Source organism: Pan paniscus, chromosome 20, assembly GCF_029289425.2.
Source record: "Pan paniscus chromosome 20, NHGRI_mPanPan1-v2.0_pri, whole genome shotgun sequence".
Classification (NCBI taxonomy): Eukaryota; Metazoa; Chordata; class Mammalia; order Primates; family Hominidae; genus Pan; species Pan paniscus.
In genome coordinates this window covers 52,425,156-52,452,753 of record NC_073269.2, presented here as the reverse complement: position 1 = coordinate 52,452,753, position 27,598 = coordinate 52,425,156, and the positions used below count along the sequence as shown (strand labels likewise).

The following is a 27,598-nucleotide window of genomic DNA, read 5'->3' as shown; positions in this document are numbered from 1 at the left end:
CCGAGGCCAGAGTGCACTGACGCAATCTCGGCTCACTGCAGCCTCCACCACCTGGGTTCTAATGATTCTCGTGCCTCAGCCTCCCGAGTAGTTGGGATTACAGGCATGTGTCACCACACCCGGCTAATTTTTGGTATTATCGGTAGAAACAGCATTTCGTCATGTTGCCCAGGCTGGTTTCGAACTCCTGAGCTCAGGCAATCCGCCCACCTCAGCCTCCCAAAGTGCCAGGATTACAGGCATGAGCCACCATGCCAGGCCAAATAAAGAGCCCTTTCTAATTTGAATTAACAATCCACTTAAGCAGAGGTTCACGCAAAAAAAAAAAAAAAAAAATTAACAGTCTACACACCCATACACATACCTGTGTCCATGCAGACACACACACCGGCATTTACTGGTGACACACATTCCTCATATGTGTACACGTGCACACTCCCTCACATACACTTATGCGTGATACACATGCATGCTCATACGCACACACACACACACACACACACCTGTCCACACATGCAGATCAGGCCCACACACAGCCACCCCAGCCCCTCCTCCTGCTTACCTGATTAAAAAATGGACACAGACGATACTCTCCGACTGGGGGCCCCGTCCCCCTGACACCACTGTGGCCTGGGTCTGGGTCCACAGGTAGCCACCACTCCGGGCCAGGAAGCGATACTGCCCTGTTACTGCCTGGCCCTTGCTCAGCACTGAGGAGGGGGATCGGGAGGGGTCAGGGCCACCAAGGGGGCAAATGGGGAGAAAAGATCTGGGGACTGGGTATGAGGGGGCAAGGAAGGAGACAGTTCCTTGGGGCTTGGGGAGCAGGGAGCTGGTGTTGAGGTGGGGAGGCAGTGCATCCTGGGGTATGGGGAGCTGGGGGGACCTGGTGTCAGCTGGGGGCCATGTGGCAGCTGGCTTCGCACCTGGGGAAATGGGATACATACAGGTGTGGATGCTCTTGCTGACCGCATCGGAGTCCAGCGCGTGGATGTACTCGTAGGCGGAACAGCCGATCAGGTCATCGGGACTATAGCCAGCCACTTCTGCAATCCTGGGGGTGGGGCGGAGTGGGGTCTGGTCAGGATGCTACTGGATGAGAGAGAGGGTAGGTAGAGGGAAGTAGCAGCAGAGGACACAGAAACAAAGCCAGCAAGATGTCGAGAAGGATTGTAACCGAGAGAAAAGGAGTAAGAAACAGAACAAGAGGAGTGTGGTGGGTTGAATAATGACCCCCAAAGATGTCCACATCCTAATTCCCGGAATCTGTAGATATGGTCTCTTATGTGGCTAAAGGGACTTTGCAGATATGATGACATTAGAAGTTTTTTGTTTGTTTTGTTGTTTGTTTTTTGAGGCAGGCTCTCGCTCTGTCACGCAGACTAGAGTGCAGTGGTTCAATCATGGCTCACCACAGACTTGACCTCCCAGGCTCAAGCAATCCTCCTGACTCAGCCTCCTGAGCAGTTGGGACTACAGGTGTGTGCCCTGCCTGGCTACTTTTTGCATTTTTTTTGTAGAGATGGGGGTCTCACTATGTTGCCCAGTCTGGTCTTGAACTCCCAGGCTCAGTCTTCCTGCTTTAGCCTCCCGAAGTGCTGAGATTACAGGTGTTAGCCACCTCGCCCGGCCTGCCTAACGTTAGTCTTGAGATGGGGAGATGGATGCAGGTGGGCCCAGCTCTAGGAGCTGGAAAAGGCAGGGAAACAGATTCTTTCCTGGAGCCTCCAGAAGGAACACAGCCTTAATTTGGCCTGTAAAACTCATTTCTAATTTCTTTTTCTTTCTTTAAGATGAGGTCTCACTATGCTGTCCAGGCTGATCCGGAACTCCTGGCCTCAAGCCATCCTCCTGCCTTGGCCTCCCAAAGTGCTAGGTTTATAGGCGTGAGCCACAATGCCTGGCCTCATTTCAAATTTCTGACCTCCAGAACGGTAAGACAGTGAGTTTGTGTTGTTTGGAGCCACTGAGTTCGTGGTAATATATTACAGCAGCAACAGGGAACTAATACAAGGGAAGAGAAGGGGTGGAGAGGGGAAGAAGAGCTAAGAAAAGACAGAAAAAGAGACAGCATGCATGACACAGGAGAGAGGAAGAGAGGGGAAGAAAAAAACACAAAAAGAAAGAGAAGAATGAAAATAAATAAAAAGTAATGAGGACGATAGGCCGGGTGCGGTGGCTCACGCCTGTAATCCCAGCACTTTGGGAGGCCGAGGTGGGCCGATCACCTGAGGTTAGGAGTTCAAGACTAGACTGACCAACATGGTAAAAACCCATCTCTACTAAAAATACAAAAAGTAGCCAGGCATGGTGGCAGGCCCCTGTGATCCCAGCTACTCGGGAGGCTGAGGCAGGAGAATCACTTGAACCCGGGAGGTGGACATTGCAGTGGGCCAAGATCCTGCCACTGCACTCCAGCCTGGGTGACAGAGCAAGACTCCACCTCAACAACAACAACAAAAAGTAATGATGACAATAATGATTTAAAAATTAGATACTTGTGCTTTGCACCGGGAAACTCACTGAGCTGCTCAGAACGACCGTACAAGGCAAGTTCTGTTATGATTCCACAGGATAGGTGAGGAAATTGTGGCACAGAGAGGTGAAGTCATTTGGCTAAGGATACACAGCCAAGACTGACACTCAAGCAGGCTGAATCCAGAGTCACCGTTCCTAAGCATGACACCAGGGCGAGGGATAAGACAGAAGAAGGAAGAGAAGGACAGAAGGAAGAGAGGGGGAGAGAAAAAGAGATGAAAGGAAGGATAGGGGGTGAACAAATAATAAGTTTATTTTATTTATTATTATTATTTTTTTAGAGACAGTGTCTCATTCTGTTGCCCAGGCTGGAGTGCAATGGTGCAATCATGGCTAACTGCAGCCTCAACCTCCTGGGCTCAATTATTCCTCCCACTTCAGCCTCCTGCGTAGCTGGGACTAAAGGAATATGCCACCCTCCTGACAAATTTTTTTTTTTTTTTTTTTTCGAGACGGAGTCTTGTTCTGTCGCCTAGGCTGGAGTGCAATGGTGCAATCTCGGCTCACTGCAACCTCCGCCTCCCGGGCTCAAGCAATTCTCCAGTCTCAGCCTCTCGAGTAGCTGGGATTTTAGGCATGCGCCACCACGCCCAGCTAATTTTTGTATTTTTAGTAGAGTTGGGGTTTCACCATGTTGGCCAGGCTGGTCTTGAACTCCTGACGTCAGGTGATCCACCCACCTTGGCCTCCCAAAGTGCTGGGATTACAGGTATGAGCCACTGCACCCGGCCCCACTTGGCTAATTTTTTTGTAGAGACAGGGTCTCCCTATGTTGTCCAAGCTGGTCTTGAACTCCTGGTCTCAAGCAATCCTCCCGCATCGGCCTCCCTAAGTGCTGGTACTGCAGGTGTGAGCCACTGTGCCTGGCCTATTGACAATTTATTGAATGCTTCCTGTGTGCTGGGCACCATATTAACTGCTTGACACAAATTGACTCATTTAAGAAAAGGGACAAAGAGAGACAGACACTAAGAGAAAGACTCAGAGACAGAAAGAGAATGAAAGATAAAAGGAGGCCAGGTGCAGTGGCTCACACCTGTAATCCCAACACTTTGGGAGGCCGAAGTGGGAGGATGGCTTGAGCCCAGGAGTTTGAGAGCAGTCTGGGCAAATGGCAAGGCAGCGTTTTTACAAAAAAAGAAAAGATATAAAAGGCACGTAGAAAATTCAGAGACAGGCAGGCACACAAAGAGGGAGAGAGATGGATGAAGTGAGAGAGAGAGAGAGAAGGAGAGAGAGAAATGCGGGGGTGTGGAGGTGGGGAGGGAAACAGCACTTGAACTTGGGCAGAGGGAAGAGGGGGCCCCTGCCCACCTGTCGTCACAGTAGGTGAACTTCATGTCCAGGCTGTGGCGGCTGAGGAAGACCCCTCGGCCCAGCGGGGGCTCCAGGCTGCCTGGGTGGGGGATGGCTTCACAGATGAGCACCAGGCACTGCAGTGGGGGCTCTGAGTCAGGGCTCCCAGCTGGAGAAGTCTGTGCAGGGGGCTTGTAGGCCCTCATATGTCCAGAGCAGTTCAGCACCTGGGGGCCGAGATGAGGGGACAAGGCAGTGGTGCCTCTGGGCCTGAGACCACCCACGGGGTTGGAAGATGCATCCTCAGGGCCCATCAGGGAGCTGAGATTCCAACCCCATGAAGACTCCAGGTTCAAAGGGACTGAGGATCCCCAGCCCCAGGCCCATAGGAACCCATCCTAAGAGAGCTTACAGGAGCCCCAGGTCCCAACTCCACAGACACCCATGCTCCTCGATGCCCTGAGACCCGCTAGACCTGACCTGAGTGAGCCCCGCAGGGTCCCCAGCCCAGGAGATGCCTGGACTCCGGCACCCTTCAAGATCTTTCGGGGCTCACACCCAGCCCCAGCGTCCCCGCCCTCCTCTGGCCCGGCCCCACGCACCTTCCAGGTGGCCGCCTTGAGGTTGAGGGTGCGCCCGCGGCTGGTGAGCGTACTCTTCATGCGCAAGGAGAAGCACCGCTCCGTGGGGGCCTCCACCTTCCTCCTGGACAGGGCTGGGGAGGCCCGGGGGCAGCGGGGAGGTCACAGGCAGCTACACACAGGCCCAGTGCCCTCCGGCACCCTGGCTGCTCAGGCCTCCCCAGCTCCATCCCAACAATTGGGACCTGGAACCAGAGAGGGTCCCCCAGGGGTAGTATGTGTCCCCTCGGACCCCCCAGGGCAGGGCTGTGTCCCCTCAGACCCCCGCAGGGCAGGGTCTTTGTCCCCATAGACCCCAGGGCAGGGCCATCTCTCCTCTTCCTACTTGTCTTAGTCTGGTGTTCCACAGGAGGTGGGGATATGCTGAGGGAGGGGTGGAGCCTCAGCTTCCTCCTCTGTATGGTGGGGACAGAGGCCTCCAGGGAACTCACTCTGCTGGGGGGTCAGGGCGTCCTGAAGCTCCTCTTGGTCACAGGGGTGGATGAAATCAAAGATGCTGTGTCCGATGAGCTCCAGCTGCCAGGGATGAGAGGGGTGGGGGTCTACCAGGGCTTCTGACCCATCTCCTCCATCCCATCCTCATTCCCCTGCTCCAATTCATGAGCCTGGATGATTTCACCAGTCTCCCCATTCATTTATCCATCCATTTGTCCATCCATCCATCCATCCACCCACTGAGCAAGCATTTATTCAGTACATACCAAATGCCAGGCCCTCATCTATCTATCTATCTATCTATCTGTCTGTCTGTCTGTCTGTCTACCTATCTGTCTATCTATCTATTTTTTGAGACAGGTCTTGCTCTGTTGCCCAGGCTGGAATGCAGCGGGGCAGTGGTGCGATCATGACTTCCTGCAGCCTCAACCTCCTGGGCTCAAGCGATCTGATCCTCCCACCTCAGCCTCCTCAGTAGCTGGGACTACAGTCACACGCCACCACACCTCGCTATTTTTTTCTTTTCTTTTTTTTTTTTGAGATGGAGTCTCGCTCTGTTGCCCAGGCTGGAGTGCAATGGTGTGATCTCAGCTCACTGCAACCTCCAGCTCCCTGGTTCAAGTGATTCTCCCACATCAGCCTCCCGAGTAGCTGGGACTACAGACATGTGCCACCACACCCGGCTAATTTTTGTATTTTTAGTAGAGACAGGGTTTCACCATGTTGGCCAGGTTGGTCTCGAACTCCTGACCTCAAGTGATCTGCCTACTTTGGCCTTCCAAAGTGCTGGGATTATAGGTGTGAGCCACCGCATCCAGCTTTTGGCTAATTTTTACAAATTTTTTTGTAGAGATGGGGGTCTCACCATGTTGCCCAGGCTGGTCTCAAACTCCTGAGCTCAAGTGATCCTCCCACCTTGGCCTCCCAAAGTACTGGAATTATAGGTGGGAGCTACTGCACCTGGCTCTTCTAAATGGTATGGACACGGTGACCGCACACACAAATCCCTGCCTTGAAGAGCTTACTGGCCAGTGGGGTGAGACAGACAGTGAATGAAAGAACAAATAACAACAATATAACAAGTAACATGAAGAAAACAAAAGCAGTACAAGGTAACGCAATGATGGGAGGCTGCTTTAGACAGAGTGGTCTAGACAGTTTCTTTGAAGAGGTGACATTTAAAAAAACTGCTGAACAAAGCAAGTGAGGTGGCCTTATGGCCCTCTGGAGTAAGAGTATTCTAGAAAGAGGGAATAGTAAGCGCAAGGCCCCGAGATGAGACTCCATTCAAATCACACTTTTCTGGCAGGCAGAAAACCCAACTCTTCATTTCAATTTAGGAAATGAGCCTGGTGCTGGGAGGAGGGGACACAGATGAAGGTGGACCCTATTGGCTCACCATGTGAATGGTGCTGGTGCTGGTGAATAGGGAAAGAGGGAGATCTCGCTCCTCTGACAACATCTCTTGTAGCTGGAGTCGAATCCTGGCTGTGCCACTTCCTAGCTTTGGGACCTCGGGACATTCATCTCTCTGGGTCCAAAAAGCTCACTCACACTAACAGAGAAATTAGTACCAGGAGTGGGGTAACGAGCCAGAGAAAAGGAACAGATACCAACTATGGAGCCCATTTATGTGAGATAGAAAAAAGAATGGGAACTTTCTTCTAGGCCTTGCTGTAAGGATGAATTAAAGTTAGTTCTACTTTCTATGCTTGCTTAGGCAGCATGTATGCTAAAAATTGGAATAATACAGAGAAGATTAGCATGGCCTCTGCACAAGGATGATATGCAAATGCATGAAGCCTTCCATGTTAATTAAAAAAGTAAGTTCTACTTTCTAAATGTCTCTTATTCCTATCTTTCCATCCCCATGGTCCTTGCCCCTATTCCTCTTCTCCCACCTGAGATTGGCATCTACCCATTGCTGATCTTTCAACCTCTGATCTCACTCCCTCCAAATCTACCTCCATGCCGTACCTAGAGGATCTTTCAAAAATGTAAATCTGATTCTACCTTTCTGGCACAACCTCTCCACTGCTTAAAATCCTTCTATAGCTCCCCAGGGCCCTGGAGATAAAGATAATTTGGCCTTAAATTTGGCCACAGTCTACCCTGATGACCTCTCTAGCCTTTTGTCTCTCAGCTTCTCCTATTGCACTCTGCACCTAGGAGGATAAACTTTTTATTTTATTTTTTTGTTTGTTTGTTTGCGACTGGGTCTTGCTCTGTCACCCAGGCTGGAGTGTACTGGTGCGATCTTGGCTCACTGCAACTTCCACCTCCCAGGCTCACGTGATCTTCCCACCTCAGCCTCCCAAGTAGCTGGGACCACAGGCATGTGCCACCACATCTGGCAAATTTTTTGTATTTTTGGTGGAGACAGGGTTTTGCCATGTTGCCCAGGTGAAACACTGAACTCCTGAACTCAAGCTATCCTCCCATCTTGGCCTCTCAAAGTGCTGGGATTACAGGTGTGAGCCACTGCACGTGGCCAACTTTATTTCCCCAAATTATTCTGTTTTTGTTTTCCTCACCTCTTGGCCTTTGCCTCCTCTGTTCCCTCTGTCATGTACATTCCTGATCTTCACTGATCCCATCCATTCTCCATACCCTTTGACCGGCTAAGTTCTTCAGATTTCAGCTCAGATGTATTCTCCTCCAGGAAGCCCTCCATTCCCACTCAGGCTGGGTCAGGTACACCCCACCCCTGTGCTCTCACAGCCCCCTAGACTGTCCCATCCCAGCCCTGACCATTCTGGGTCTTCCTGTCTAGTGACATACCTATATCCCCTTTGTATTGTGAATCCCATAAAGGTAGGGCTATGGCTGTCCTGGTCACCACTGTATCCCCAGCATCACCAGTACAGGGCCAGGCACAGAGCAAGGAGCTCCTCTCACCTGACTGAGGCCCAGGTGTTTGCTGACATTCTCCGACAGGTAAGCCATGTCTCCCTCGGCGGTGAGCACCATGACGAAGCCCTCCAGGGCCTTCAGGTAGCAGGCATCCAGTGGTTCTCCCCCTGCTCCCACCTGGTTCCACTCCCCTGGTGCCCGGGGCAGGGGGATGGGGGCATCTCTAGTCAGTTATGGACTGAATTATGGACTGACCCTGGGCTAGCCTCCCTCTGCCTTTCCTCATTCAGAGAAACTTACATGCACCCCCAAGGAAGTGGGGGTACATCCTAGTGGCCTGGATTCCCAAGGAAGAAAGCAGGACCAAGAAGCACTGGAATTAGAAGCAGGGCCTCGCAGGGTGGCAGAATTCTAAGGAAGTAGGAGTCTCCCAAGGGAACAGAATTCTAAGGATGTGGGTGGGCCTCCTAGGAGGACAGAATTCTAAGTGGATGGAACTCCCCAGGGTCAAAATATGAAGGGGCCAGGGCCTAAGGGGAATTGTAATATAGAGCTGAGGGGGAAGCCTCGAAGGGGTTCAAAACTCATGGAGGGCAGGACCTTCCAGAGGGACAGAACTCTAGAGAAGCAGGGACTCCCAGGGAACAGACTTCTAAGGGGGTAAAGCCTCCAAGAAAAGTAAAATGCTATGGGGCAGGGAAGTCAAATGGACAGAGCCTCCCAGAGAATAACGCTACTTCCCCCGCTTTCAGGGTCCTGGGATTCCACGGGGTTTATGTGTGAGTGTATGTGTGTGTGTGCACGCGCGCGTGCACGTGCGTGGCAAAGCTCGCTGCAGGATGCAATTCTAACTGGGTAGAAATTCAAGGAGATGCCTACTAAGAGAACAAGTGATGTAGAACTAGAGGGGTGGGGAAGGGACAAGGGAGTCTCAGATACAGTAACGAAAAGTTGGGCGGCGCAGCCTCCCAGTGGATATATTATGAGAGACCAGGGCCTATCCATCTGGGAGAGTCTCCTAGAGGACCAAATCATAAGAGTTGAAGGGTTAGCGGATTTTCTGAGTCCTAAGGAGGCGGGGCTTCCAAAGGGCGCGTTCCAGGGGCGGGGCCTCACAAGTGATAGACTTCGAAGGGGGCGGGACTCCCAGCAGGCCAGGAACTCAAAGGGGGCGGGGCCTCCCCGGGGAAGTCGATTCCAGGGGGTGGGGCTCCGCCGAAAAAACGTCACCAGGGGGCGGGGCTTTGTCAGAATAAGGCTTCCCGGAGGAGGGGCCTCCCTGGGATGTAGTTTTTTTCCGTGGGCGGGGCCTGACTAAGACGGGAATTCCCGCGGGCGGGGCTCACCTGCGGCGCAGAGGCGGTGCATGCGCAGGTAGCTGATGGTGAGGCGCATGATAGAGGCCTTGTCCAGGTGGGCGCTGACGCCGCGGGCGAAGGGCAGCGTGTGAGCCAGCTGGTACAGCACCTCGGTCTCCTGGCTGCGCCGGCTGCGGGCCGCATCCCGGGACTTTTCCTTGCGCAGCTCCGTGGTCGACCTGAGGGCATGGGCAGCATTCACTGGTGGTGACTCGGGAAAGAGAAAAGGAGGACGGGACGAGCACGTGGGGAGCTGCCACGTGGGGCCGGGGCTCGTGGAGTGCTGGGCCGCGGCTGCGCAGGCCTCAATGTGTGGCCCTGTCGAGTTCGCGGCGCTCCCTGGGCCTGGAAGGGCTACACTGTGGAGCCCTTCCTAGCCCTGATTTTACCTGTGGTCTTGCCAGTCCATGGTGCCTCCGGCGCCTCGCTCCTCTCTGTGGCGCGCCTAGGGCCGCTCTGTCCCCTCCCTGACTTATCTGCAGTTTATTTCCCGGGCTAGGGACGCCTGGGGGACAGGGAGGGCCCCTGCTGGGAGGGGGCTGGCTGAGCTGGCCAGGGGCCAGAGGAGGGAGGGCCCACGAAGGAGAGGCCTACAGCCTCCCAGGCCTCCTGCCCTGCAGTTTCCCAGAATCTCCTCCTCTGCCCTTTTCCCTCAACTGAACCGTCCTGTGAATCTTGGAACATAGATCTCAAAGTCTAACGACGAACCACCAACAGGGGCCCTAAGAGGGGCAGGGACCCGCCAGGGTGACACAGCAAAGCAACCTGTTCTGTTTACCACTCACCCTGCCCTGTAATCCACTTCAAATACCTACATTTTGCATGTGGGGTTGGAAGAATAAGTGTCGTTTTATCAGAAATATCTGCCACTTATCCAGCTTTTACTATTTTGTCACTCCCAGTGCCAAGTGCGAAACTTATATTAACCCGCCTAATGCTCAGGCAACCCAGAAGGAAGTTGATAACGTCCCATTGAACAGATGAGGACACCGAGGCTCAGAGAGGTGCAGTGCCTGCCCACAAATAGGGAAGCCTGCCTTTAAACAATGGTCTACCTAAATTCTCAAATTTTCTCTCTCTCTATGGGCCTGGGTTTATGTCCAGAATTTTAGCTCTTCTCCCTGTTTCTGCCACTGTCTTCAAATTCAAACTCCAGGTCTGTCTGAACCCAAAGTTTCTCTTTTCTTTTCTTTCTTTTCTTTTGAGACAGGCTGTCGCTCTGTTGCCCAGGCTGGAGTGCAATGGCATGAATATGGCTCACTGCAGCCTCAATATCCTAGGCTCAAGCCATCCTCCAGCCTCAGCCGCTTATGTAGCTGGGACCACAGGTGCGTATCAGCACGCCCAGCTAATTTTTGTATTTTTTGTAGAGACAGTGTGTCATTTTGTTGTCCAGGCTGGTCTTGAACTCCTGAACTCAAGTGATCCTCCCACCTTGGCCTCCCCAAATTCTGGGATTACAGGTGTGAGCCACCACGCCCGGCCTCTTTACTTTCATACAAAATTATAGCCGGAAGCGGCTATAATTTGGGAGGGTGAGACAGAGGATCACTTGAACCCAGGTTTGAGGTTACAGTGAGCCATGATTGTGCCCCTGCACTCCAGCCTGGGTGACACAGCAAGGCTCCGTCTCTAAAAAAAGACAAAAAACAGGCCGGGCGCGGTGGCTCACGCCTGTAATCCCAGCACTTTGGGAGGCTGAGGCGGGCGGATCACGAGGTCAGGAGATCGAGACCATCCTGGCTAACATGGTGAAACCCCGTCTCTACTAAAAATACAAAAAATTAGCTGGGCGTGGTGGTGGGCGCCTTGTAGTCCCAGCTACTCGAAAGGCTGAGGCAGGAGAATCGCTTGAACCTGGGAGGTGGAGGTTGCAGTGAGCCAAGATCGCGCCACTGTACTCCAGCCTGGGTGACAGAGTGAGACTCCGTCTCAAAACAAACAAACAAAAAACAAAAAAAAGACAAAAAGCAAATTAACAAAAATAGGCAAAATAAAAAATTATTATATGATGTATTACATCTACTATATTGTATATATAATCTAGTGTAGTATATGGTATATATAGTCTCATCTATATTTATATTGATAAATATTACTATTAGTAATAGGCAGCGGTCATTTGCTAAGCATTTATGTGCTTGCCACTGTACTATATATTCTACATGTATTTATCCAATCCTCAGGGGACCCCTAGGAGGGAGCCATTTTATTTTGTATTTATTTTTTAATTTTTAATTTTTAATTTTTTTTTTTTTTTTTTGAGACGGAGTTTCGCTGTGTCAGCCAGGCTGGAGTATAATGGCACGATCTTGGCTCACAGCAACCTCCGCCTGCCGGGTTCAATTCTCCTGCCTCAGCCTCCCGAGTAGCTGGGATGACAGACATCTGCCACCACACCCGGCTAATTTTTGTATTTTTAGTAGAGATGGGGTTTCGCTATGTTGGCCAGGCTGCTCTCGAACTCTTGACCTCAAGTGATCTGCCCACCTCAGCCTCCCAAAGTGCTGGGATTACAGGCGTGAGCCACCATGCCCGGCGGAGGGGGGCATTTTAAACTTCCACTTTACAGTGGGGAAACTGAGCTTCTGAAAGGTGAAGTCCTTGCCCAAGAAGCCCCAAAGCCAACAACTGGCCGAGCTGGGATTTGAATCTGGGCGGTGAGTTTCCAGTCTTCAGGCTTTTTCTCATCCCCTCCTTGGGACCCATCCGAGGGAAGCAGAACCTCTAGGAGGGGACACTGTCCCTTCTTAAATTCAAGAGCAGAGGGTGCTTCTGGGGTGGCATCAACCCCAGCCTCAGGCAAGAGACCTGTGGCCCCACCCCCCAGGGCAAGGGGATATTTTCCTGTCTGGAGACAGAAGGAAAATAAAATCCTCAGTACAGCAGGGAGGGAGGCACAGAAAGGGGCAGTTTGGATGGAGGGTTGGAGCAGGGGAGATACGGCCCCTGTCCCCGTCCCCTCCCTCCTGGCTGGTGGGGGCAGGGGCCTCAGTCCTGCCTGCCTGAGAGGACATTCCGTCCTGTTCTGTTCCAGCCCTGTTTGTCTTCCTGCCCAGAGGGTGGGGGCGAGAGGGCCTCACGGAGCTGGGGGCCCGACAGAGGGAACAGGGAGTGGGAACTGGCAGGGAGGTGGGGCCAACGCCCCACCTCCCAGGCAGCTGGGCTCTGTAATCCTCTGTGGCTGGGCTGCTTCTTCCATAGAAGGAGCCAGCTGGTGGCTGCGGAGGGACCCTCCTTTCAGCTCCCAGCCTGCCCTCTGGATGTTCTACTGGGAAGTGTGGGTCTTTCCCATTACACAGACTGGGGGCTAGTTCCTCTGGCTCAGGGTTCCAATCCTGACTCTACTACTTATAAACTCCACTACTTATAAGCTACTACTTACAAGCTCCACTACTTACAAGCTATGTGACTGCTTATAAGCTGTGTGAACGTAATCTTGCTCTGTTGCCCAGGCTGGAGTGCAGTGGCTTGATCTTGGCTCACTGTCACCTCTGCCTCCCAGTTTCAAGCGATTCTCCTGCCTCAGCTTCCTGAGTAGCTGGGATTACAGGCTCCTGCCACCACACCTGGGTAATTTTTGTATTTTTAGTAGAGACAGGGTTTCACTATGTTGGCCAGGCTGGTCTCGAACTCCTGACCTCAGGTGATCTGTCTGCCTCAGACTCCCAAAATGTTGGGATTACAGGCATGAGCCACCGCGCCCGGCCAAGGTTAGACTTACTGTTCTCCCTCTGTGCGTATCAGAGATGGAAAGCATGGGCTTAGGAGCTTCTTGGGCTTTAGAGTAACCTGTGGATTACTCTACACGCCCCATAGTGTGGTGTGTGCATGCAATTACATACATGGTTTTTACACAAGCATCTTAAAAGGAGGACTAAATAACAGTGATACTGTAATAATGATAGCATTGGTGTGTTGAACACTCACGGAGCTAGAGAACCCATTAAGTCCTTACTACTACCCTATTGAGCAGGAGAAGTGATCTCTCCTTTTAAAGAGGCAGAAACTGAGATTTGGAGCAATGGCATCCCCAGCCCAAGTAACCCAGCGCCCTCCATCGACACTGAACTATGTTCAACCACTTCTCAGTGAATCCGACCATGTTCCTGCAATGACTTTCCCCATTTTCCGGATGAGGAAGCAGGCCCAAAGAGGTGATGAAACTGAAGCCACACAGCTTTTAGTAGCAGAGACAGGATTCAAGCCAGGTCTGTCTACTCTGACTTGAGCTCAGTTTGTGGCACACCTGTTGGGTGTCCCGCCCCCCACCGTCTGCTTCCTCACTACTGGCTCCTCATCTTGATCTGGGGTGGTGGAAAGGGAATGTGATACCCAGTTTTCTTTTTTTTTTTTTTTTTGCGACAAGGTCCGGCTCTGTTGTCCAGGCTGGAGTGCAGCGGCCTGATCTTGGCTCACTACAACCTCTGCCTCTCAGGCTCAAGCCATCCTCCCACCTCAGCCTCCTGAGTAGCTGGGACTACAGACACTCACCACCATGCCTGGCTAATTTGAGTATTTCTAGTATAGATGAGATTTTGCCATGTTGCCCAGGCTGGTCTTGAACTCAAGCAATCCACCCACCTCAGCCTCCCAAAGTGCTGGAATAACAGGCCTGAGCCACCGTACCCGGCCTGCCCGTATTTCCAGGATCTGAAAGTGAGGCTCAGAGCGGCAGTCACTGACACAATTCCACACCACCAGGAAGTGGGTGAGATGGGATTTGAACCCTGTCTTTGGGGCCTGTGCTCTTGGCAGGTGTGCCCCCCACCCAAGAGGCCCCTGCCCTGCCCCTCTTTTGCCTAGCAGCCTCCGTCCCTTCCCCCGTCACACCCCTGCTGCCTCCAGATCGCCCCAGCTGGCCCCATGCCCAGTCCTGGTCCAGCCCCCTGGCACTCTGCCCAGCTTGGGACGTGCAGCTGGAACCCTGCCACCCTTCCTCCGTGTTCCAGCCAAGAACAGGGGGTGGGGCCAGGGCTTGGCGGGCTCAGGGTGAGGCCTGAGAATGGGGGTTGGGGCCCAGTGCCCCCCTCCAACCAGGAAGGAGAGAAGTTCACCTCTTCCCTGCCCTGAAGAATTTGCCACCCATGAGGAAGGCATAATAAAAGCAGGCAGTCCCTGCCCACATTCAGGGCTACTTCTGGGCTTTTCTATTCTGACACCCAGCTGGGTATTGGGGGGGGGCGTCTTACAAAAAGCACAGAGGATTTGGTGGGTGGGGGCTTAGGTTGTAGCTGGGCAAGGATGCCTCTTGGCATTGCAGAGAGGTGTCCTGAGAGACCAGAGGCAGGGTTTGGGTTTGCAAAGGGACTTGGCATGGGGGTCTGGGGGAGTCTGTCTGCCCCCCGACTCTGCCTGTTCTCAAGGACATGGTAATCTGGTAGGGTGCTGGTCCCCAAAATCCTATCTTCTCCGGGAATACTACCTCACTGGGCACTCTGGGCTGCAAGCCGTACCCACCAGGGACTTCCCAAGAGCATCCTTGGCCACAGTGGGATGGCAGCCAGCCCCAGCTAGAGGAAGGGAAGGGGGAAAGGGGGTGTTGGGGGCCCACTCACCATCGCCCAGGCCCCCGTTGGCTGAAGGGCCATCCAGGGGGTGCAGGAGGGGATGCGGCGCAGCCAGGACCCGGGTGCGAGTTACGAGTGGGTGCGCGCGGCGGTGAGATGACTCCACAGGAAAGGGCCGGCCTTGGGTGGGGAGGGGGGGCACCCGAGCTCAGCCAAGAGGGGCCCCCACCCAGCCAGGAGGGGGCGCTGAGAGGGGCGGGACGACAGCTGGCCCAAAAGGGGTGGGATAGAGTTCCTTGTTAGGCCCAGAGCCAGGGCCTGGAATAGAGAGGGGGACAGGGGAGAGGATGGGGGGGGGTTAGAAACATGGGGTGTGCACGGATCCAATCAGGCCTGAGAAGCCAGGGAGGAGGGAAGGGGGTGAGGCTTACTGGGTGCCTCACATTGGACAGGGAAAGCTGAGGACCTAGAACATTTTCCAGGGTCCCATGGGAACATGGCCAGATAAGACCCCCCCCGGCAGCGGCCCCAGGGCACAGGTTCCCCTGTGTTCCAGCAGAGCTGCACCTGCTGGGCAAGTGAACCCAGAAACCCACCCTCTGCCCGGGATGACCCCATCTGAGTACTGCGGCAGGGGGCGCTCCCATCACAGCCTGCAGGCTCACAGCACCCCGCCATGGAGTCTCCCCAAAATAAAGCTTGGATGAGGCTCCCCTGTCTCTCAGGATGGGGGTGCAGGGGTGAGATGAGGGGCTGGACTTTGGGAAGTGGGTCCAGCTTGTTTCCCTGTTATTTAAGGGGGTGACTCTGGCTTTTGAAAGGATACAAAAAGTCTCTTGGGAAGGGTCCCAGACGGCTTCTGAAAGGGGCTCCCCTCTGCCCATTTCTAGGGAAACCCAATGTTTAGGAGACTGTGTCAGGAAGCATACTATTAGAGGAGATCTCTCCTCTCTTGAACTCAGGAGCTGAATGCCATTCCAAGGGACTCCCTATATGTGGGAAGGCTCCATTTAGGGGTATCCCATATCACCGAGGATCCCAGGCACCTGGTGGCAAAGAATACCCTCAATTTTGGGGGGTTCAGAGGCCAGAGGGATCAATATGTGGAGGGCGAATATCTCCCGCAGAAGCCTGGGGACTGCTCAAATGCAATCACCCCTAATTTATCAGGAATCCCAAGTTCCACCCCCAACCAGGAGGGTAAATGAGCCTTGGGTAGCGAGAAATCGGGAACCCCGAAGCCGCTCTTGGCCAGAGGGGCGGGGCAGCCAGAGACGTAGGGAATCCCCCACCCCTGCAGTCCCTAAGGGTGGAGAGTGCGGTGGGGATGTGCCTCTAACTGCGCGCCCCGGGGCGTTCTTGGCTCGCACCCGCGAACCACCCCCGCCCCAACAATCCAGCTCAGGGGTCTCCAGGAGGAGAGCCCCCCAATGCCCAGAACTCCTGCCCCCGAACTTCAGTACCTTGCGCGCTGCAGCCCCAGCGCCATGGCTCGCCAGTCGCCGCTCCGGAGCCCTCGGAGGCCCCTAGCCCCCTCCCCGGCCTTGCGAGCCCCCTCCCCAGCTCCTCCCCAAGCCGCTCGGTTGGCTGTGCCGCGCCAGGCCCGCGGCTCTGATTGGGCGAAGGTATGTCACTCCTGAAAAGGGGGCGGAACCAGAGGAAAAGACTTGGAAAGGCAAGGGGGGGGGGGATACCGTGTAATACACACCCCCCAACCACGCCCCTCGCCGCGGACTTCCTCGGCAGTGTATCCCGCACCGTCGGCTGAACGCGCCTTCTCTAGTCCAGCCTCTGAAGTGCCAACGCCAGTACTCTTCTGAACCCACTCAGTTCACTCTGCTCTCGGGACCCCAGTCCCCAGCCTCTAACCCCCACCTCTTCTCACCTTTCCATTTCCTAACCCCAGTTGGGCCCCTCTGACCTCCAATCCCACCCCTTCCAAACCCCTAGCCCTGCCTCCTCTATCCCTTCTAAGGTATTCACAGAGTACCCCACATCCCCTCCCCACCCCCCAACTCCCAACCCCAAACCAGTTCCACAGTCCCTGGCCCTCTGGCACCTACCCTTCTCTCTCACTCCCCAGCCCCTCCCTGCCACCCCAGTCCCATACCCCACCTCGCCCCCATTCCTCCAGTCTGCACCCTCTGCACCCCAGCTTACCTTCCCTACCCCCTCTACTCCACCCTAACCTCTTGGCCTCTCTGACTCACTTTTCAGGTTCCCACTGATGAATAATTAAGCTTATGTCAAGTAAATATGTTTTAACTCAATCACACTACTTCAAAAAAGAGCCGAGAAATGTATTTTTTTTAACTAGTCGACTATGAAGGGAGAAGTACAAAGATACCAAGCAAGGGTGAAAGCATTACAGTTGGATAAGGAACAGAGTGTGTGTGTGTGTGTGTGTGTGTGTGTGTGTGTGTGTGTGTGTGTGTGTTGGACCACTATTCTGGATTTGGTTGGCAGGGAAGAGGATACTACAGCAGAAGTGGCCTTGTTGAACCTTGAACTTGCCAGGCAAGTTGCTCACCTTAGGGCCTTTGCACTTGCTGTTCCCACAGCTTAGCACACTCTTCCTCCAGGAATCCACACGGCTCCCCGGCTCACGCCAGTTCCCCACTCTGTTTTCTTTTGGGAAACCACTTCTCTGTCCTCTTCATCTATTTAATTTGAATAGGGCTTGGCCACTGCTCTGCCTTCGCCAGCTCCAGGGATGGACATAGGATCCAAACCTGGCTAATCAGTTGAGTCTGCTTCCCTGGCCACAGTGATTGGTTCAGGGAAGGCACGTTTCCTAATTTAGCCCAATGAGAATCAACCCTGAGACATTTGCTGAAACCATTAGGAAAGAGGATTTTCTATGTCTGCTGGAATTGCTGGGCAGATGCAGCAGATGGGGCTCACACTGCCACAAAGAGAGGAGAGGCTTTATGAGATGAGGTTCAGTGCAAAAGAGATTGTGCAGAAATGAACGATTGTGAAAGGCAGTTTTGACACCAGCACTTGAGTGCCTGGATCCAGCCATACCTGAACTCCAGTTTAATTCTTGGATTTTCAAATGAAACCCACAATGGGCTTTTTTTTTTTTTTTTTTTTTGCTGTTGCTTTTGTCAAATATTGCTTCATTCACTATTGCCTTATTTGCTTTGTGCTTAGATTCGTTTGAATGGATTTTAGATACTTGCACCCAAAAGAATCTTGATAGAGAAATCAGCTTTCAACCCTCAGTGTGGAGGCAGGTGGGATGTTAGAAAAGGAGCAGTCTGAATTATAAAGGGGGGCCGGCCATGGTGGCTCACGCCTGTAATCCCAGCACTTTGGGAGGCTGAGGCAGGCAGATCACCTGAGGTCAGGAGTTCAAGACCAGCCTGGCCAACATGGTGAAACCCCATCTCTACTAAAAATACAAAAATTAGCTGGGTGTGGTGGCACACCCTTGTAATCCCAGCTACTCGGTAGGCTGAGGCAGGAGAATCGCTTGAACCCAGGAGGCAGAGGTTGCAGTGAGCCAAGATCATGCCATTGCACTCCAGCCTGAGTGACAGAGTAAGACTCTGTCTCTAAATAGATAAATAAATAGTAGAAGGGGCTGCAGAGGAAGCATTGTTCTTAGAGCTTCTTAGGGTTTAGGTAAGGACATGGGGTAGAAGAAATGTTCAAGGGAGAAACTGAGGAAAGGGAGTGGTTGTTAACAAGGCAACGAGAGTTCCAGTGGGTGTGTTGGAAGAGTTTGGAGGGGGCAGTAGTTGGATGATAGATTCAGTGGAAGAACTCATTGATTTTGGTATGAGGGAGTCGTAGCAGAGAGCCAATCGGAGGGATTTACAGTGCCCAAGAAAAGCTGGCACTATTTCAACAAACATTAAAATAGAACTAACACTTTACATACAGAGATGCAACAGGTGTCTCTCTGTGATGTAGGTTAGCGTTAAACTTTGCTCAGAGGTTCCCAGCAGCTAAGGCAATAAGGGAAATGTGTCCGTTAAAATGATTTCCAATTTTTGCTAAAGGATATGTTCTTGTTTGTCTGAAGAAACAAGTTTTGTACCTGGAACTGAAGTTAAGTGGGAATTTAAGACCTTTTAATATTAAATTGTAGAGTGGTCTGAGCTGCCAGGAACTGTGGGAGCTTGGTGGAAGCACCTTACCCACCCTGTCGGGGCTGTCAGAAAGGTTTATTGTGGAAGGGGCATTTGGATGCAGACTTAAGAAGGAATAACAGTGAGGCAAGCAGAGAGAGGGTTGGGGACAGCCGAGTGCAGTGGCTCTGACCTGTAATCTCAATGACTCAGGAGGCTGAAGGGGGAGGATCGTTTGAGGCCAGGAGTTTGAGACCAGCCTGGGCAACATAGCAAGATCCCATCTCTTAATTTTTATTTTATTTATGTATGTATTTATTTATTTTTTGAGACTGAGTGTTGCTCTTGTCGCCTAGGCTGGAGTCCATTGGTGCGATTTGGCTCACTGCAACCTCTGCCTCCCAGGTTCAAGCAATTCTCCTGCCTTGGCCTCCTTAGTAGCTGGGATTACAGGCATCCGACACCACGCCTGGCTAATTTTTGTATTTTTAGTAGAGACGGGGTTTCACCATGTTGGCCAGAATGGTCTCAAAATCCAGACCTCAGGTGATCCGCCCATCTCAACCTCCCAAAGAGCTGGGATTAGAGGCATGAGCCACTGCACCCGGCCTCTATCTCTTAATTTTTTTTTTAACTTTGCCAGGCATGGTGATGTGCACCTATAGTCCCAGTTACTTGGGAGGCTGAGACGGGAGGATTGCTTGAGCCCAGGAGCTGGAGGCTGCAATGAGCTATGATTGTGCCACTGCACTCCAGTCTGGGCAACAGAGTGAGACCTCATCTGTAAAATAAATAAATACATGAATGAGAGGGCTGGGGGAAAAATATTGTAGGCAAAGGGAAGATAATACAACAGTTTGGAGGCAAAAGAGAGCTTGGCACATTGAGGGAACTGACAGGTAGACAGTGGTTGCAGCCTGGAGTATAAAGAGAGGAGATGGGAAGTGATGGTGGAGGGGTGCGTCGGGGTGAGATCAAACCAAGTCTGAAAGCCATTAAAGAATCTCGGGCATTCCCCAGGGAGCACTGGGGAGCCATGGCCAAGTTTTGAGCAGGACAGAACACAACATGTGCCTGATAAGGATTCCTCTGGGAGCTGGGTGTGGTAGTTCACACTTGTAATCCCAGGTTTGGGAGGCCAAGGCAGGAGGATTGCTTGAGGCCAGGAGTTTGAGACAAGCTTGAGCAACATAGTGAGAGCCCATCTCTTTAAAAAATTTAAAAATTAGCTGGGCATGGTGGCATGCACCTGTAGTCTCAGCTACTCAGGAGGCTCAGGGAAGAGGATTGATTGAATCCAGGAAGTTGAGGCTGCAGTGAGCTATGATCCTGCCATTTACTCCAGCCTGGGTGACAGAGACCCTGTATTAAAAAACAAAACAAAACGAAACAAAACAAAACAAAATCCTCTGGAAGGTGGATGACAGGGAGTGAGATTAGAGATCAGAGAGCAAGAAGGAGGCTGGGCTGGAGTGGAGACCTGGGTGTAAAGAAGAGATGCCTGGGCCAGGGAAGGGGCCATGGAGATGAAGGAAAGGGGATGGATTGAAGAGATATTGAGGTTCATCATTAGTAGAATGGATAAGCAAATTGTGGTATGCCCATGCAGTGAATACTATCACCAAGAAAAAAAAAATGAAGTATTGATACACATATATCATGGATGACTCTCAAAAACCTTATGATGAACGAAAAAAGCTAGACACAGTAAAGAACGTATTATGCAATTTCATTTAAATGAAGTTCCAGAACAAGTAAGGCTCATGTATAGTGGAAAAAACATCAGGGGAGTGCTTCTTTATCTTGACAGAAGTTTGCGTTATACGGGTATATGAATTTGTCAAAACTCAGTGAATGGCACACTTCAGATTTGCACATCTTGTATGTAAACTGTACTTCAAAATAGAAAATAAAGAATAGTAAACAAATACCGATAGACACTCTGAAGGACTTAGGGGGCAGTGTACTGGTGTCTGCAACTTTCACTGAACTGCATCAAAACTAAGCTGGAGGGATGGATGGATGGATGGATGGATGGATGGATGGATGAATGGATGGAGTAATGGATGGATGGATGGAGGGATGAATGGATGGAGGGATGGATGGAGGGGTGGATAAATGGATGGATGGATGGTTGGGTGGATGGATGGTGTAATGGATGGATGGATGGATGGATGGGTGGTGTAATGGATGGAAGGAGAGATGAATGGATGGAGTAAGGGATGGATGGATGGAGTAATGGGTGGATGGAAGGATGGAGGGATGGAGGGATGGATGGAGGGATGGATAAGTGTATAGAAATATAATTAAGCAAATACAGTAAAATGTTTAGAGTGGAGTCTAGGTGATTGGGGAAAGGGTGTTCATTGTAAAATCCTTCAACTTTTCTGCATGCCTGAAATTGCTCATAATAAAATGTTGGAAGAAACAAGAAATGTTTAGGAGGCAAGAGGGACATGGTTTGGAGAGTGATTGATTAGTTGGTTGATCATCTGGTTGTGGAGATAAGATTTTTTTTTAAAGTATCTTCTGCCTTTGGCAAATGGAAGCCTTCATGTTTTTAGGGTGAGTTGGGCTCTTTTCCTGTTACCCTCCTCTTTTCTTTCCCTTGGATCTATTCTTCCAACAATATATGCACCCATTAATCCATTCATTCCTTCCATTTATACCAACAAATATTCACAGAGTGGTGAACATATGCCTGGCACTGTTGTAGGCACCGGGGATACAGCAGTGACCAAGACAGATAGAGATCCCTCACCTGCCCTCATGGAACTTACACTCTAGTTGGGCAGACAGATTATACACAAGAAACATAAGTGAAATATGCAATCCATTAGATTATGCTAAGTGCTCTGCAGAAATGGAACCCAGGGAATAAGGACGGGAAGTGATTTATTTTGTGGGGAGGGAGGGGGAGTTGTAATTTTAAATAGTGTGGTCATGGAAGGGCTTATTGAGAAGATGACATTTGAGCAAAGACCTGATCATGAGGTGGGAGCTATATAGAGTTCTGGGGGAAGAGCCTTCTGAGCTGGGAGAACAGCAAGTGCAAAGGCCCTGAGGTGGGACTTGTTTGGTAAATTTAAGAATCAGCAAGGAGGCCAGTGTGGCTGGAGCAGAGGGGTGGATGGGGAGAGTGGGATAAGAGATCAGAGAGTCAATGTTGACAGGAAACCGTGGTATTGGCAGATCATGTAGGAAGGATCTTTTAGATTAAGTATAGACTTCGGCTTTTACTCTGAAGGAGATGGGAACATGGGAGGCTTTTAAGCAGGAAAGCAACATCTGAGTTAGGTGTTTTTTGTTTGTTTGTTTGTTTGTTTTCTGACAGATTCTCACTCTGTTGCCCAGGCTGGAGTGCTGTGGTTCAATCTTGGCTCACTGCAACTTCTACCTCCCCAGTTCAAGCAATTCTCCTGTCTCAGCCTCTCGAGTAGCTGGGACTACAGGTGTGCGCCATCACACCCAGCTAATTTTTTTGTATTTTTTGTAGAGATGGGGTTTTGCCATGTTGGCCAGGCTGGTCTCAAACTCCTGACCTCAAGTGATCCAACTGCCTTGGCCTTGCAAAGTGCTGGGATTACAGGCATGAGCCACTGTGCCCGGCCTGAGTTAGGTTTTAAAGAAGGGAAAAGTCTTCAACTAGGAAAGAGCTGGAACTTCCCTAGTTTACAAACCACCCCAATGAAAAGATTTGCTTTGCTCACAGATCTGCAATCTGGGCAGGGCTCAGCAGGGATGGCTCATCTTTGCTGCACTTGACACCCCTTGGGGTGGCTTAAAAGGCTGTGGACTGGAATGATCTGAAGCTTTCTCACTCATCTGTCTGGCAGTTGATGCTGCCTATCAGCTGGGACCTCACCTGGGCCCTGTGGCTGGAACTTCTACTTGTGACCTTTCCCTCTGGCTGCTTGGGCTTCCTCATATCATGGCAGCTAGGTCCCAGAGGCCAGTGGTGGGGAGGGGGTAGGGAGAGGGAGGCTGAGAGAGAGAAGGGAAGGGAAGGGAAAGGACAAGCAGAAGCCGTGTCTGCTCTTATGACTTAGCCTTGGAAGTCACGCAGGCATATAGTGTCACTTCTGCACCCCCCCCAACCCTTTTTTCCCCCTCTGTCAAGGCAATCACAAAGTTCTGCCCAGCTTCAAGAAGAGGAAAATACTCTGCCTTTTGATGGGAGGGGCAAGCTACCACAAGGGAGAGCATGTGAGACTCAAAATATTACTGTGACCATTTCCAGGAAATGTCATCTGCCACACTTTTCATAGCAACGTATCTAGCTATGAAGCACCGTATCTAGCTAGGTCCCATAGCCCCTGGGACCTAGCTGCCATGATGTGAGGAAGCCCAAGGAGCCACATGGAAAGGTGATAAGTAGATGTTCCAGCCACAGGTGCCAGGTGAGCTCCACCTATGAGTGGCAGCCTGGAGGTGGAGTCATAGGCCTTGGGATACTGGGGAATAAATGCTTGTCTTATTGATGGAAAGAGGGTTCAGCAACAAAAACTCAGAACTGTGCATGAACCCAATTCTGATAAGCCAGTGTTGCTGGCCATGGTCTCCTGCACATCTTCATGGATATTCTACTTACCATCAGGTCTGGTTGTCTTTATTGGGTGTGACTCACATCCTATTGGCCACAGGAAGTCACATGACCAACCCTGACCTCAGTGGGTCAGGGAATGTATTTGACATACTCAAGAAGACATGTAAAGTCACATGGTACAGTCATGGATGTATAATTCTATAACAAGGAGGAAGGGTGAGTTCACTTCTGTTGACTCATCCTCCCTACTGCTCAAGGCTGGGGAGAATTGCTCCTGACCTATTCATAGCTACCTCTTGTGATCGGATTTTATCTCCAGTCTCCCCTTGCCCAACTCTGACTCCTAATAAGGTCCTTGGATTTAAAAAGTCCAGCTGCCACCCCTGGAACACTGCCAGGGGCAGAAAATCCCTCCAAACCTAAGCCAAGGCCAACCCAGAATCAGGTGATGGAAATAAACAGCACCAGTTCCAAGCATGATGCACAGGTCCTGTGCCAAGCGCTGTCCTGAGCCCTTGGCATTCCTGTTCACATTGGAATGTCACAGCAACCCCATTAAGTGGGCTCCAATGTTTTCCTATAGTGTAGTAGTTGGGATCCTGGGCTCTGGAGCCAGGCTGCCTGCATTCTAATCCCATCATTTACCAGCTGCATAACCTTGAACAAATTACTTAACCTCTCTGTGACTCATAGAGTTAGTTCCGTCTGTCCGTCTGTCTGTCCATCCGTCCATCCATCCCTCCCTCCCTTCCTTCCTCTCCTTCTCTCTCTGTCTCTCTTCCTTCCCTTCCTCTTCCCTTCCTTTCCCTTCCTTCCTTCCTCCTTCCTTCATTTCCTTTTTTTTTTTTTTTTGAGATGGAGTCTCACTCTGTCGCCCAGTCTGGAGTGCAATGGCATGATCTCAGCTCACTACAACCTCTGCCTCCCGTATTCAAGTAATTCTCGTGCCTCAGCCTCCCGAGTAGCCGGGATTACAGGCGTGCGCCACTATGTCCGGCTAATTTTTGTATTTTTAGTAGAGACGGGGTTTCACCATGTTAGCCAGGCTGGTCTCGAACTCCTGACCTCAGGTGATCTGCCTGCCTTGGCCTCCCAAAGTGCTGGGATTACAGGTATGAGCCACTGCATCTGGCTTATTTCCTTCTTTTGAGAGAGGATCTTGCTCTGTCGCCCAGGCTGGAGTACTGTAGCATGAACACAGCTCATTGCAGCCTTGACCAGGGCTCAAGTGATCCTCCTGCCTCAACTTCCTGAGTAGCTGGGACCACAGGCGCAGACCACCACACCCAGCTAATTTTTAAAATTATTTGTAGAGACAGGGTCTTGCCATGTTGCCCAGGCTGGTCTGGACCTCCTGGGCTCAAGCGATCCTCCCACCTCAGCTCCCAGAGTGCTAGGATTACAGGTGTAAGTCATTTCTTTTTCTTTTTTTTGAGACAGAGTTTCGCTCTTGTTGCCCAGGCTGGAGCGCGGTGCTGCGATCTCGGCTTACTGCAACCTCTGCCTCCTGGGTTCAAGCGATTCTCCTGCCTCAACCTCCCGAGTAGCTGGGATTACAGGCATGCCCCACCATGCCCCGCTAATTTTGTATTTTTAGTAGAGACGGGGTTTCTCCATGTTGGTCAGGCTGGTCTCGAACTCCCAACCTCAGGCGATCCGCCTGCCTCGGCCTCACCAAAGTGCTGGGATCACAGGCGTGAGCCACCGCATCTGACTGAGTCATTTCTGAAAAGTTCATTTGATTAAAAAACAAAACAAAACAAAACAAAACCAAAACGCCCTCATGGTAGCTTGAATTATTGTTTCCAAATCTCCACTTCCTCCTTGTTATAGAATTATACATCCATGACTGTACCATGTGACTTTACAGGTCCTCTTGAGTATGTCAAATACATTCCCTGACCCACTGATGTCAGGCTTGGTCATGTGACTTCCTGTGGCCAATAGGATGTGAGTCTCACACAATAAAGACAAGGAGACCTGATGTGTCTGCTGGTGGAAGGACGCAGACCTAGGAAGTATTTTCACCAAAATAATTGAACCTGAAATTATTCGGCTTCCACGTGTAACTACTGGTGTACAGGAAAGGCAGGGAACAGAGGAATATGTTAAACCATGCCATAAAGAAGAATCGATCATATATAGACTGGGGTAGACTATCACGGGTGCCCAAACTTTTGGCTTCCCTGGGCCACATTGGAAGCAGAAGAATTGTCTTGGATCTCACATAAAATACCCTAATGATAGGTGATGGCTTAAAAAAAAAGGTCCATGGCTGGGCGTGGTGGCTCATGCCTGTAATCCCAGCACTTTGGGGGGCCGAGGCGGGCAGATCACCTGAGGTCAGGAGATGGAGACCATCTTGGCCAACATGGTGAAACCCTGTCTCTACTAAAATACAAAAAATTAGCCAGGCATGGTGGTGTGCACCTGTAGTCCCAGCTACTCGGGAGGTTGAGGGTTGAGGCAGGGGAATTGCTTGAACCCAGGAGATGGAGGTTGCATTGAGCTGAGATCGCGGCACTGCACTTCAGCCTGGCGACAGAGCAAGACTCTGTCTCAAAAGGTCTGTGTATAATTTTGGTGATATCTACTACCACAGACAAGCAAAAAAGGAGGTGGGTGTATCATTTGAGACCAAGAGTTTGAGACCAGCCTGGCCAAGATGGAGAAACCCCGTCTCCACCAAAAATGCAAAAATTAGCCGGGTGTGGTGGCGCATGCCTGTGGTGGCAGCTACTCAGGAGGCTGAGCCAGGAGAGTCGCTTGAACCCGGGAGGCGGAGGTTACAGTGAGCCAAGATCATGCCATTGCACTCCAGCCTGGGCCACAGAGTGAGACCCTGTCTCAAAAAACAGATGAATAAAAAAAAGATAAGCAAAAGAGTCCTTGCATTTAAAGGGTTGGACACCCATGCTAGACCATGCTGTCCAACAGAACTTTCTATGATGATGGAAATGATCTTTATCTAAATTGTCCATGTGGCTACTGAGCACCTGTAATGTGGTGAGTGTGACTGAGGAACTGAATTTTTTATTTTTTCAGGTAGTTCTTTAATATTATCATTTCGAGACAGCATCTCACTCTGTTGCCCAGGCTGGAGTGCAGTGGTGTGATCATGGCTCACTGCAGCCTTCACTGCCCAGGCTCAGGTGATTTTCCCACCTCAGCCTCCCATGTAGGTAGGACTACAGGTGCATGCCACTGGGCCTGGCTAATTTTTTAATTTGTATTTTGTAAAGATGGGGTCTCACTGTGTTGTCCAGGATGGTCTTCAAATCCTGGCCTCCCACCTTGGTTTTCCAAAGCATTGGGATAACTGGCATGTGCCACCTCACCCAGCCCTGACACAGAACTTCTGAGCTTCGTTGGGTTTAAAGTTTCTCTCTTTTCTGCTCTGTTTTTTTTTTTTTTTTTTTTTTCAGACGGAGTCTCGCTGTATCACCCAGGCTGGAGTGCAGTGGCGCGATCTTGGCTCACTGCAAGCTCCGCCTCCCGGGTTCACACCATTCTCCTGCCTCAGCCTCCCAAATAGCTGGGACTACAGGCACCCACCACCATGCCCGGCTAATTTTTTGTATTTTTAGTACAGACGGGGTTTCACCGTGTTAGCCAGGATGGTCTCAATCTCCTGACCTCGTGATCTGCCCGCCTCGGCCTCCCAAAGTGCTGGGACCACAGGCGTGAGCCACCGCGCCTGGCCTCCTCTGTTTTGATGATGAAAGGCTGTCTTACTTTCTTGTAGCTTGCTGAGCGCCTGCACTGGAAGGAGTTTGGTGGTGTGTCCCAGGAATCCAGGAATTGGGAGAGAGGGTTGTCCCATCATAACGAGGATGGGGCAGTGATTAAGAACATTAGTTTTTGAGTTTGAGAGACCTGGGTCAAATCCAGGCTCTGTCACTTACGTGGCATATGGCTTTGGGAAAGCTACATCCTGTCTTTATGACTCAGTTTTTCCCATCTGTATAGTGGGATCATTAGTTCTTACCCATAGAGACTGTGGTATGGATTAATTAGATCAGGCATGTGAGTGCTTATCACAGTGCCTGGCCCTCGTCTGTTCAAAGTATTTGTTGCCATTTATTCGTTCATTCAAGCATTTAATTTTTTTTTTATTAGATAGAGAAGATATCTCACTATGTTGCCCAGGCTAGTCTCAAACTCCCAGACTTAAGTAATTTTCCCACCTTGGCCTCCCAAAGTGCTGGGATTACAGGTGTGAGACACTGCACACAGCCTCATTCTAGCATTTATTTATTTTTTTAGAGATGAAGTTTTGCTCTTGTTGCCCAGGTTGGAGTGCAATGGCCCTATCTCAGCTCACTGCAACCTCTGCCTCCCA

General features: G+C 51.2%; 1 protein-coding gene and 1 non-coding gene across 13 annotated transcripts in view; one reads left to right on the top strand and one right to left on the bottom strand.

Annotated features, from left to right (window-relative positions):
• Positions 1-27,598, bottom strand: part of HIF3A (hypoxia inducible factor 3 subunit alpha) — an 82,894-nt gene that overhangs the window by 30,459 nt on the left and 24,837 nt on the right. For 5 of the 12 annotated variants that reach the window (XM_034946873.3, XM_003817493.6, XM_055103327.2 and 2 more), the window contains exons 1-8: positions 16,095-16,174; positions 9,110-9,300; positions 7,809-7,954; positions 4,907-4,991; positions 4,437-4,549; positions 3,853-4,061; positions 948-1,054; positions 563-710 (exon numbers count right to left, since the gene is read on the bottom strand). In XM_034946873.3, coding sequence (XP_034802764.2) covers positions 563-710; positions 948-1,054; positions 3,853-4,061; positions 4,437-4,549; positions 4,907-4,991; positions 7,809-7,954; positions 9,110-9,300; positions 16,095-16,120 — 1,025 coding nt within the window. In that variant the 5' untranslated portion in view covers positions 16,121-16,174. Of the gene's footprint in view, positions 1-562; positions 711-947; positions 1,055-3,852; positions 4,062-4,436; positions 4,550-4,906; positions 4,992-7,808; positions 7,955-9,109; positions 9,317-14,679; positions 14,867-16,094; positions 16,175-27,598 lie in introns of those variants that run through there. The other 7 variants (XM_024926765.4, XM_055103325.2, XM_055103326.2 and 4 more) reach the window with 6 other exon arrangements.
• LOC112437937 (U6 spliceosomal RNA) lies at positions 6,619-6,726 on the top strand. Its single transcript, XR_003026439.1, has one exon. It is a non-coding gene; the product is annotated as a U6 spliceosomal RNA (small nuclear RNA).